Below are 12,916 nucleotides of genomic sequence, written 5' to 3' on the forward strand. Positions count from 1 at the left end.
ATAGATGACGTAAAAGAAATTAAAGGGTTAGTTCACCCAAAAATGAAAGTGATGTCATTAATGACTCACCCTCATGTCATTCCAAACCCGTAAGACCTCCGTTCATCTTCGGAACACAGTTTAAGATATTTTAGATTTAGTCCGAGAGCTTTCAGTCCCTCCATTGAAAATATATGTGCAGTATACTGTCCATGTCCATAAAGGTAATAAAAACATCATCAAAGTAGTCCATGTGACATCAGTGGGTTAGTTAGAAGTTTTTGAAGCATCTTATATAGATTTTGGTCCAAAAATAATAAAAAATGCGACTTTTTTCAGCATTGTATTCTCTTCCGGAATCCTTTCCATTGAATTGATTCCACTGAATTGATTCCATTGAATCCTTTCATCTGTTGGCGTTGGTAATGCACTTTTATGTCGTTTTTGGCGATTAGGACATCTGCGACATGCACACTTACGCACCATTTTAAAAAATAGCTTGAATACAGCGTGCGTCTCCCTCAGACTGTAAACGAAACTCTGGCGCACCAGATAACACGTCAGCAGCGTCTTACGTCAGCAGTGCGCTGCGGTTCACTGAACCCGAGTCGTGAACCCGGATTAACAACAGACCCGGAAGAGAATACAATGCTGAATAAAGTCGTAGTTTTTGTTATTGTTGGACCAAAATGTATTTTAGATGCTTCAAAAACATTTAACTAACCCACTGATGTCACATGGACTACTTTGATGATGTTTTTATTACCTTTATGGACATGGACAGTATACTGCACATACATTTTCAATGGATGGAAAGAAAGCTCTCGGACTAAATCTAAAATATCTTAAACTGTGTTCCGAAGATGAAAGGAGGTCTTACGGGTTTGGAACAACATGAGGGTGAGTCATTAATGACATAATTTTCATTTTTGGGTGAACTAACCCTTTAAGACCAAATTGGAAAAACAGCTCATTTTATCAAGTAGCTCAAATCTCCTAAAACACATTTGATGTATGGTTAACAGAGTCATGCATTTAATTTTACTAGTCAGGTGGACAATTAAACGTTTATCTGAACTTTAGCTTCAAGTTTATTAAAAATTCACATTTTAATTTTATGGTGAGTTGGACAATTAAGAATTAAATCACTGAGTATCTGAAATTAGTGCAGGTTCTCTAGTAAAGTGCAGATGTAATGTGTAGCAGCGGCTCCACCATAACAAGAATAACAGTGAGACATTTAAGATTATTAAAGATTATTATTAAGTCATTACTTTTACAAATGATTGAAACAGAATATCAGAAATATGTTGATGTGAATATTTTTCTGGTAATCTATTAGTCTGCTTTTACATTACATGTATCTATTTTGATGGGCATTTTGCAGCATTTAATTGGCAATCGCTTCTCTCAGCAGCAAAAAATAAATAAAACTTTTATTCAGTGTATTATGTATAACCTGGAAAGAGCGCGCGCTTTACAATCACTAAAAAGCTGTCACTCATCTCAGTTCACGATCTCACAAAGTTCCATTATAATCAATAAAGTTGTCTACAATGCATAATGAATCTCTTGCTTGCATCGTGTCTTTGTTAATGAGAGGATTCGTGAGCATGCAGAACTCAGCTCTGAACAAAAACTCCAGTGTTTTGAGCAGTGAGTGGATTCTGACTAAATGAAACTCCTCTGATTGGCCATTGCGTTCAAGAGATCAAAAAATTTGTGTTATTGTGTAATTAAATTAAGTGTCGGACCCCTGCAGTACCGCTGTGGACCCCCGGTTGAAGACTCTTGGTTTAAAGTTAATAAATACATAAATGTTAATTTAATTAAATCTTAACCCTTTTGATTAGTGTGAATTTGACCATAAAACTGTGTAAAGAATTTGACTGTGTCAATTATATTGCAATTGAAAGTTGTTTGATGGTTTTTTGATAGCTATTTGATAGTTTAACTATTTATTATGCTTTTTTTTTTTTTTATCTCTCTACAGGTTGAGAAATTGTGGAGTCACAGATGAAGGTTGTGCTGCTCTGACTTCAGCTCTGAGATCAAACCCCTCACACCTGAGAGTACTGAATCTGACTTGGAATAAAATAGGAAAATCAGTGAATCTGCTGTCTGATGTACTACAGGATCCTCACTGTAAACTGGAGAAACTGTGGTAAGATCATATTTGACTCTCACACATGAATCACAATGTAAGTACATTTAATGTAGTGAATTAACTCAAAGGGGAAATATTAATAATTATTCATAACTCGTTATGATTATTAATTATGATTAATTATGAATATGTGAATCAGTTAATCAGATTAACTTGATGCAGCTACATTAGGATTAATATTACAATCAATTAACCTGTTTGTCCAGTGAACACTGTTAACACTGTTAATTGTTTATTATCTCTAAGAAATGTTCATTTCCAGGTTATGGAAAAACAACATTCTTATTGTACAATACTACTCAGAGCATGTAGTCAAGATCTTAATCATTTAACAGGCAATTTATTAGCAGACAGAAACAGAACCAAACATGTATTGTGCACAATCTTTATTAACTAACTCACAAACACATAACTAAACTAACAAACACATAACATACATGCAGGTCACACACATACGTAGGTAAAAATGAGCAATAATAGAGTTGAACCGGAAGTGGGGCCGGAAATGGAGCTATGGGAAAAAGTCAAAGACAATCTGGAAAAGAATCATCACCTCAGCAATAAAACACCTTTGCTGACACAGGTGGTTTACAAATTAATACTAAATCGCTGTTTAGTGTTCAAATGTACAATACTTGCAAGATGCCTTTAGGCTGAGGAGCATCGGATCTGCAGGCTGAGGAGCATCAGATCTGCAGGCTGAGGTGCATCGGATCTGCAGGCTGAGGAGCATCGGATCTGCAGGCTGAGGAGCATTGGATCTGCAGGCTGAGGAGCATTGGATCTGCAGGCTGAGGAGCATTGGATCTGCAGGCTGAGGAGAAATCTTGATGAGTTTTTGCCAGTATCTGCGTTGGATGAAGTACTATGAAACAACTTAAGCTGTTAATTTGACTCTTAGTGGGGGAAAAAAGTTTTTTCTCTCTCTCATAGATGAGCACATGGCTGGGTTGCAGGCTGAGGCACAGGCCTTGGCCTGAAGAGGCCTGCAGCAAAAAGGGGTCTCTTCAGTCATCCAAGAAGCAAGAAAAGAAAGAGGGAGGGGCGTTGTGCACTGGCTTTTAACCTCTGGTGAAAGTCACACCTCTTAGGGTTGACCTGACCAATGAAGATGTTGTATTTCCGGGCGACAACACGCCTCCTGTCAGGGCTTTTATGACCGAGCAAGATTAACTGGCTGAGTATTTGAAGAAGAACTATTAAAGATTCTTGTAATACTGATGTGTTGCACAGGTGTGGATATACCGCATACACAAACACGAACCCATAGACACTAAACATGGCATAATTGAAGTTGCCTTAAATGTATCATAAAACAATGTGAATACACTGCGAGGTACAATACAACAATGGTAATAATGGATACCATTTCCTGGGAATGTGCATGTACATTTATAGAACAGTCTGTCTATAAATTAATGCAGGAAAGTCTGTGTTCTGTGGGAAAAATGCAGGAAAGATGCAGGTTTTCAGTGTCTCTTTGTCTCTGCTTCTCCACGTGCAACACACACACACATACTTCAGGGCAATAAAACTAAGGCTGGTCTTCTCGGGGGATGGGGACAGACCCCAGAGTAAGTTTTAAATAATTATTAATATAACAAATAATTGTGTCTGATTTGTCTGTCGTTACATAATCCCCCCTTTCGATCGTTGTTGTCCCTCATATGGCAACAGCGAGCGACGTTGAAGGTGCAGAAAGATCAGACACACCATTTGCACACAAGGCTGGAAGGCTGTGATGGGCTCTGGTTGTATGTGTCTCCTGGAGTGGTGGTCATTCCATGGCGGTTGATGTAGACAGTAGACAAGCTCAGGTCTCTGAGCTGGTGCTGCAGGCATCAAGGCAGCCAATTCCTTGACAGTGTGTCACCTGTCACCCTGAAGTCAGTTAGTTTGGGCGAGATGTTTGCTGGTGGCAAGGTTTAGGTCTTTGAGCTTGCTCAGCAGGTGTCGAGGTAGCAGGTGCCTTGACAGTGTCACCTGTCGTTCGGACACCCGTGAAGCAGGTGGTTGTAGGAAGAAGTTATGGGAGTTGTAGTGTGAAGAGTGTTTCAGACTGACCTAGGGTTGATGACAGAAGGGCAGCAGGCTTTTGTTACCTCTGCTCTCAGTCAGAAGGTGTCTGAAGTTTGCAGTGTCCCTCTGCTCTTGTGGCGGCGCCAACTTGAGCAGGTCTGAGTGGTGTTGTGTGATTGGTCAGAAGCTTGTGCTTCTGAGTACTCCTCAGGTAAGTACTGTTCAAGGAGCTCTCTTGCTAGCATTAGAAGCTCCTATAGGTCAGATGCAGGCATGTCCAGTCATCCTTGTGCAGCCTTTGGATGGCTGCTGTGTAAAGGACGTGGAGATTGTTGCTGGAGGTCTTTGAATGTCACTTCATGTGCCATTTCAGGGTTCATCTGAATTAATCCTTCTCCATCTGCGACTGCAGAGAATTTCAGGAAATGGGCAGGTAAGGTGTCAAGTAAAGAGGCTCTTCTGCTGATTCCATGTGGGGGAGTGAGACGTCTCTCCTGCTGTATTTCTTTCTGTAGCAGGTAAGAGTATCTCAGTTCTCTTTGGACCATGATAAGTTAATCTTTTATGTTGTCCAGCTGCTGGGTCAGAGCTTCAATCCTAGATCTGGACACATTCAGGTGACCTTCACAGGCCTTGATTCTGGTGTCTTTGTCCAAGAGTTCAGAATTTGCAGTTTTTAACAGTGACTCTTTGTGAAATAGTTCCTTTTTCTTTTTTCAGGTCCTCTCTGGCTGTCTTTTCAGCTGTCAGAGCATTTTGAAGTCTGTGGATTTTCTTCTGTGACTCCTCTCTGCCAGGGACATTGTGTCTGTCCTGAGCCCCCATCTCTAGCTGGTCTATGCGGCATTTAGCATGTGTCAGCTCCTTGTGAGATTCTGCAATCTGGAATTTGAGGTTGTTTACCTCCTGTTTCAAACATTTGAGGTTGTGGGCCAGGGAGAAGTTGACCTCTGTCAGATCTTTGTGATCATACCTCTGGTTTGAGTCATCTGCCTTTACTTCTCTTGCATCGTTGTTCAGTTGCTTTTGGCTCTGGTGCTGCAAGTGATCAGCAGCCCTGGTTAGGAGGGTGTTCCTCACGATACCTAGCCAGTCTTTGGTCTGCCATCTGGGCAGTTAGGCTGAGCATTCTGCAACATTTGGGCACACTTGTGGTGAGAGTAAGGGCAAGAGACTAATGCAAGATCAAACAGAGTTTGGAGCTGAAGGCACAGTGGGCAGCTAGGTTTAATAAATGACTTAAGATGGATCTTATGGTCAAATTATTTTTCAGAACTTTGTGATGGCTCACAACAGGCTTGATCTCTGAACAATGGAAAAGAGCAAGAAAAAGAAAGAGGAGAGTTTTCCTATTAGAAGCAACTGTTGTAAATAAACAAAACCAAGGAGGAAAGTATGTCTAGTTACTTTTGTGGTTCTATTGGGGAATGAAACCACACTAGAACAAAAGGAAAATGTAAATTAATCAAATAGATGAAATAAATAATACAAGAAAACGAATAGCTGACTGCTATTCTGATTAAAATAAAATAAAAAGATTTAAAGAAGTGATTAAAACAGCAAAATTATCTGGTATTGGGAATAATCAATGGCACTAGTGATTAACAATTAGATTATCTTAGATTAGATTAGATTTTCAAAAATTTCAAACTTAAATTCAGTAAGATGCAAGTATGGTTTGACATTTGCAAATTTTACATATGTAAAATTCTTCTTTCTACTTTAAACATCAAACAGATTTGCCATGAGTCAAAACTGGTTTAAGCGCGCAGAATTCTCGTCTTGTGAATAAATACTGATGTTTCTATCGGCCAATGAAACATAGTATTGATCACCAGGTAGCTATGCTTGTAGATGCAGCTAAAGTTTAGATGAATGAGTCCCTCTGACTTTAAAGGGGTGGTTCAGTGTTTTTTTTCCTGGCTTGATTGTGTTTTTGGGGCACAGTTTAACATGTCTTAATGCTTCGTTTTTTTGAAAACGCTGTATTTTTCATATATTTTACCTTTATTCTACACCTCTGTTTCCACTGTCATATGAACGGCTCGTTTGACTTCCTGGTTCTATGATACCACTCCCTCCGAAATACGCAGTGTGCTCAGATTGGTTAGCAGGTTGGTAGTTGGCCCAGTGTATTGTGATTCGCTGAAGCGTCCGAAAACGCCACGCCCCTTACCATTCGTAGTTAGTGCTTCAGAGGAAATGTAAATAATAGCGCCTATTGCTGTATCAAATTGAGCCGAATCAGACCCAGATGAAGAGGGTCAAGCTGCAATCGCGGCTTTTAAAGGACGTTTATGAATGATATTTCATTTTGTCTTTGTGTCAAATTGTTTAGATATGCTGTCACTGCTGTTTGTTAGCTTTCAATATACGATTTTATCCTGATTAAAGCTTTACTGTAGCCGAATACATGCCTGAGTAGTAGCATTTTTGTAAAGGTATCGTTTAATTTATAGCATGAACAACTGTTTGTCTATGAACATAGAAGTTTGTTGGCATTTGTTGGAGAAGTATGCACTAGAATTTAGCTAACTGGCTAGCGAAGCAAAAACACGTTGGTCTTTGTTTACGTCCTCGATACAACCAAAAATAGCAACAGAACTATAAGTTTTTGTAGGCTTTAAACTGCCATAACTTTAAAAGACAATATCTCCTTTTGCATTGATCTTTCAGCGCTGTAACTTTGCAGATACTGTTTATGCTCAAGCAGCAACATTATACACTAACTAAAGTTAAAAAAGTGAAATCGCATTGAACCACCAGAATACTGATGGTTCTTTTCCACAGGTTGTCACCATGAGGGTAACGAGTAGAGCAAACTGGTATAAAAAAAAAACAATAAGATGAAATCAGAAAGGGGAAAGGAAGAAAAGAGGGTTTTACCTATTTAGTTTTGCTAGGAGATATGGTCAAGCAGGTGTCACTTGTTCAAGTAATGCTGTGAGCTCAATACCTAGCTTAGACTCTCTCTAGGCTAACAGAGAAACACCAAATGCCTTGAGGTCAAAAGGAAAATAAACAAAAGTAAAGTGTTTCTAGTCCTTTCTGGGGCCACCAGTGCATTGGACGGTGACCGTACTTCATGTACTCAGCACTAAGGAGTGAGGAGAGGTAGCTAAAAGCTAGGTGTAACAAGGTTCGTAGATATTAGGAAGGAAGACGACAAGGGTCGGCTGTGACTACTGGCTGCTTTATTTATAAATTCAACAAAAAGGTGTGCAAACAGGCACAAAACAATCTTCAACATAAACAGTGGGAATTCACTCCGTCAGCTCCAGTCAGTCTTTGGGAGTGTGGCAGCCAGTAGTCCTTCTCTCTCTCACTCACTCCTGTTTCTCCTGGCGCTAAATCCTCTCTCCACGCCAATTACTGTAACAAGAGACAGGTGTTTGTTATTTGCGCTTAACCCGCTCAGCCACCGCGCGTCTCCTGACGCTCTCCCCCGCTGCAGCGTTCGCTGAACCATGCCCCCCTTGCCACACTAGGATATAGGATATTATTAACCTATAACTCATTAAGGAAACAACAGTTTCTAGAACTACTGTAATCCTATAAAGAGAGGGAAGATGGTGATGGTAAAATAACTAAAAAATAGGGTAAAAGCAGAAGGTCCTTTTAGCTCTAGGGAACCTAAAGGGGAGGTGAATACACAAATTGATTTAATTAAATGCTAAGTTCAATTAAATCCAACTTGGCTGAATTGAGATATTCAGGCTTAAACAAAAGAAAGTGAATGAAATAAAATAAGACACATAGAGGAGGAATAAAGTCGAAATAAAAACTAAATTAGAATTTCCTTATAGATTTAGGAATCTAAAAGGAAAGGTAAATAGACAAAATTGATTTAATTAAATTTTCAAATTTAACTAAATTCAACTTGGCTGCATAGGGATAGTCAGGTTAAGAAAATATTTGAATGAAATAGAAATAAAATAGAGAAATAGGGTTAAAAATAAAAAGTAAATTTGGAATTTCCTTATAGCTCTAGGTGACTAAAGGATAGGAAAATAAACAAATTGATTTAATTAAATTTCAAATTTAATTTAAATTCTACTTGACTGAATAGGCTTAACAAAGTGAGTGAAGGAAATAAACTAAGATAAAATAGAATAGGGGAGGGATAAAGTTGAAGTAATAAAGACGACCACACACAAACACAAATGGTTTAAACCAGAGATGGGTGCCTTTGAGGCATGCCTTGTGAAGCTTCGGAACCCGTGCGAATCATTTGTCTTGCATCAGTGATTCGGAGCATGTATCAAACTGCTCAAGTCATGTGATTTCAGTAAACGAAGCTTCATGATGCATCATAGCTGTTTCAAAGTGATTTGAAATGGCAGTGGTTCATCACTAAGTCTCATGAACCCATGTCTATACACGATTTGTATATGAAATGTGTATAACACATTTAAATGACGCATTTGATAAAGGGAAGGGACGTATTGTCTTGTTTGTCTGACATAGCCCAGTTTTCATAAACGAGCCCTACAGTTTACTGAAATATCATGTCTTAACAGAAACCTCATGTTTAAGGATATTAGATGATTCGTTGAACCTTTAATTGATTACAACTTCAATAAAACATTTGTGAATGGTTTATTAAAGATGTCTCGTTGGGTTAAGTCTTCGCTACACTTACTGTTCTGATCCGCATCATCATCAACTTGTGGTGCTTTGAGCGATTCGAAACAGTGAATCGTTTGTGACGCAATTGATTTGACTGATTTCGAGCTTCACAAAGCTTTGTGTCCCCAATCAACAGTTCAAATCAAAATCCCTCCTAAAAAGGGTCCTAAAGGGTCCCAAACGGACCCTCAGGTTAGCTTCTTCGTACAATTTAAACATGCATTATAGCATCGAGGAACTTTCTGCCGTTCAAGGGAATACGCATTCAAGCCATAGTTTTGCTGATTTTATCAGAAATTTGTATGTGCATGTATAAGATGTTAATAAAGCTTATGGAACAACACATGATTGATTACTGTATCCGTCTGCAAACAATTGTTTAAAATGATGCGCGCATTCTCCACCAAAACATGTAGCAAATTAATAAGGGGAAATATTAATAATTATTCATAACTCGTTATGATTATTAATTATGATTAAGTATGAATATGTGAATCAGTTAATCAGATTAACTAGATGTAGCTACATTAGGATTAATATTACAATCAATTAACCTGTTAGTCCAGTGAACACTCAGTGTTAATTGTTTTTTAACTCTAAGAAATGTTAATTTCCAGGTTATGGAAAAACAACATTCTTATTGTACAATACTACTCAGAGCATGTAGTAAAGATCTAAATTCTTTAAGAGGCAATTTATTAGAAGACGGTGTCAGAACCAAACATGTATTGTGCACAATCTTTAACAATCTTTCACAATTAACTAAATCACAAACAAACTAAACTAACAAACACATAACATACATGCAGGTCACACACATATGTAGGTAAAAATGAGCAATGATAGAGTTGAACCGGAAGTGGGGCCGGAAATGGAGCTATGGGAAAAAGTCAAAGACAGTCTGGAAAAGAATCATCAGTTTCCTCAGCAATAAAACACCTTTGCTGACACAGGTGGTTTACAAATTAATACTAAATCGCTGTTTAGTGTTCAAATGTACAATACTTGCAAGATGCCTTTAGGCTGAGGAGCATCGGATCTGCAGGCTGAGGAGCATCAGATCTGCAGGCTGAGGAGCATCGGATCTGCAGGCTGAGGAGCATCGATCTGCAGGCTGAGGAGCATTGGATCTGCAGGCTGAGGAGCATCAGATCTGCAGGCTGAGGAGAAATCTTGATGATTCGGTCCGAAGTTGTTGCCAATATCTTCTGCGTTGGATGAAGTACTATGAAACAACTTAAGCTGTTAATTTGACTCTTAGTGGGGAAAAAAGTTCGTTCTCTCTCTCATAGATGAGCACATGGCTGGGTTGCAGGCCTTGGCCTGAAGAGGCCTGCAGTAAAAAGGGGTCTCTTCAGTCATCCAAGAAGCAAGAAAAGAGAGGGGGAGGGGCGTTGTGTGCTGGCTTTTAACCTCTGGTGAAAGTCACACCTCTTAGGGTTGACCTGACCAATGAAGATGTTGTATTTCCGGGCCACAACACGCCTTCTGTCAGGGCTTTTATGACCGAGCAAGATTAACTGGCTACGTTTTTGAAGAAGAACTATTAAAGATTCTTGTAATACTGATGTGTTGCACAGGTGTGGATATACCGCATACACAAACACGAACCCATAGACACTAAACATGGCATAATTGAAGTTGCCTTAAATGTATCATAAAACAATGTGAATACACTGTGAGTACAATACAACAACGGTAATAATGGATACCATTTCCTGGGGATGTGCATGTTCATTTATAGAACAGTCTGTCTATAAATTAATGCAGGAAAGTCTGTGTTCTGCTGGAAAAATGCAGGAAAGATGCAGGTTTTCAGTGTCTCTTTGTCTCTGCTTCTCCACGTGCAACACACACACACATACTTCAGGGCAATAAAATTAAAGCCCTATGTATACTTCACTTTCTGCGCCCGGATGCGTCACGCGCAGTCGCGTCCGTGCATCTTTCAAAGTATACTAAACCAAGGATGCGCGAGGATGACCGAGTTCGACACATGCGCAGTGCAATTTTTCATTTCATCATGTCATCAACCGGACATTCGCTGGGCAGGATCGGAGAAGAAATATAGTGCATCCATCATTGCAGCATAGTTCAGAAGATACACCAAGAGAACAGGAATCAAAAACAATGGAGAAGGCATGCTTTTGAGTTTACTCGTCTTTTTTAATCACTCTTCTTCAACGACTGCACATTGTGCTCAGTACTGTGCGTATTGCCACCTAGTGGACTCTTCTTTCCTGCTTGCGCATGTGGTCTCGAAATTTGGGCTGCATGCGGACGGGGTGTGCGGCCGGCAGCGAGCCCTCCGCATGACAAAAATTACGCACATATCATGTTTTGTGCTCTGTGACATTTTATATCTCAATTATCACACATATTGATTTGTGCTTTAAGTTTGTATTTTCTCTTTAATAATGGATTCACTGCTAAACTGATCTGATCTGAACTGAGAGAGTGAAGAGTGTGTCATTGTTCTCTACAGGTTGTTTAATTGTGGAGTCACAGATGAAGGTTGTGCTGCTCTGACTTCAGCTCTGAGATCAAACCCCTCACACCTGAGAGAACTGAGTCTGTCTGAGAATAAAATAGGAGAATCAGTGAATCTGCTGTCTGATGTACTACAGGATCCTCAATGTAAACTGAAGAAATTGTGGTAAGAACATATTTGTCTCTCACACATGAATCACAATGTAAAGTATATTTAAAGTGTAAAGAGAAATGAAGAACATGCTGGATTCATCTTTCTGCATTGATACTTTCTAAAGTATTGTTTTTCATTTTGTAAAATCACACACACACACACACACACACACACACACACACACACACACACACAGGTTTGTTTTGCTATTTTAGTGAGGACTCTCCATAGGCATAATGGTTTTTTTACTGTACAAACTGTACATTCTGTCCCCCTACACTACCCCTAAACCTACCCATCACAGGAAACAATCTGCATTTTTAATTTTTAATAAAACATTGTTTAGTATAATTTTAAAGCTATTTTAAAAATGAGGACTCTTGAAATGTCCTCATAAAACATGTTTAAGTCATAATACCAGTGTAATACCCATGTCATTATACAAATTTGTGTCCTCATAAATCATGAAAACGCGTACGCGCACACACGTTTTGTGCTCTGCGACTGTTTATTTCTCAATTATAACACATTTCGATTTGTGCTTTAAGTTTGTACTTTCTCTTTAATAATGGATTCACTGCTAAACTGATCTGATCTGAACTGAGAGAGTGAAGAGTGTGTCATTGTTCTCTACAGGTTGAGTGATTGTGGAGTCACAGATGATGGTTGTGCTGCTCTGACTTCAGCTCTGAGATCAAACCCCTCACACCTGAGAGTACTGAATCTGACTGGGAATAAAATAGGGAAATCAGTGAATCTGCTGTCTGATGTACTACAGGATCCTCACTGTAAACTGGAGAAACTGGAGTAAGATCATATTTGACTCTCACACATGAATCACAATGTAACGATTTAATGAATTAGCTCAAATAATGGGTGAAATATATATGTAAAGTATTTTTAAGGTGTAGGAGAAATGAAGATGCTGGATTAATTTTTTTTTTACTGATCATCATGTTCATCTTTCTGCATTGACACTTTCTAAAGTATTGTTTTTCATTTTGTAAAATCACACACACACACACACACACACACACACAGGTTTGTTTTGCTATCAAAGTAAGGACATTCCATAGGCGTAATATTTTTCAAACTGTAAAACTGTACATTCTGTCCCCTTACACTACCCGTACACATCACAGGAAACATTCTGCATTTTTAACTTTTTAATAAAACATTGTTTAGTATGATTTTAAAGCTATTTTAAATATGAGGACTCATAAAACATGTTTACGACGTAATACCAGTGTAATACCCATGTCATTATACAAATTTGTGTCCTCATAAATCTCAAAAACACACACACACACACACACACATATCATGTTTTGTGCTCTGTGACATCTTATATCTCAATTATCACACATATTGATTTGTGCTTTAAGTTTGTATTTTCTCTTTAATAATAGATCCACTGCTAAACTGATCTGAACTGAGAGAGTGAAGAGTGTGTCATTGTTCTCTACAGGTTGAGTGAT

The 12,916-nt window shown here is 38.8% G+C and overlaps 1 protein-coding gene across 7 annotated transcripts in view; it reads left to right on the top strand.

Moving 5' to 3' along the window:
* The window catches only part of LOC125254248 (NACHT, LRR and PYD domains-containing protein 3-like), a 58,902-nt gene extending 46,600 nt beyond the window's left edge, over window positions 1-12,302 (top strand). For 2 of the 7 annotated variants that reach the window (XM_048168790.1, XM_048168791.1), the window contains exons 5-7: window positions 1,973-2,143; window positions 11,280-11,450; window positions 12,075-12,298. In XM_048168790.1, coding sequence (XP_048024747.1) covers window positions 1,973-2,143; window positions 11,280-11,450; window positions 12,075-12,249 — 517 coding nt within the window. In that variant the 3' untranslated portion in view covers window positions 12,250-12,298. Of the gene's footprint in view, window positions 1-1,972; window positions 2,144-11,279; window positions 11,451-12,074 lie in introns of all 7 variants that reach the window. The other 5 variants (XM_048168788.1, XM_048168787.1, XM_048168786.1 and 2 more) reach the window with 4 other exon arrangements.
* The last annotated feature ends 614 nt before the right edge of the window (window positions 12,303-12,916 follow it).

This window comes from Megalobrama amblycephala, linkage group LG19, assembly GCF_018812025.1.
Source record: "Megalobrama amblycephala isolate DHTTF-2021 linkage group LG19, ASM1881202v1, whole genome shotgun sequence".
Taxonomy (NCBI): domain Eukaryota; kingdom Metazoa; phylum Chordata; class Actinopteri; order Cypriniformes; family Xenocyprididae; genus Megalobrama; species Megalobrama amblycephala.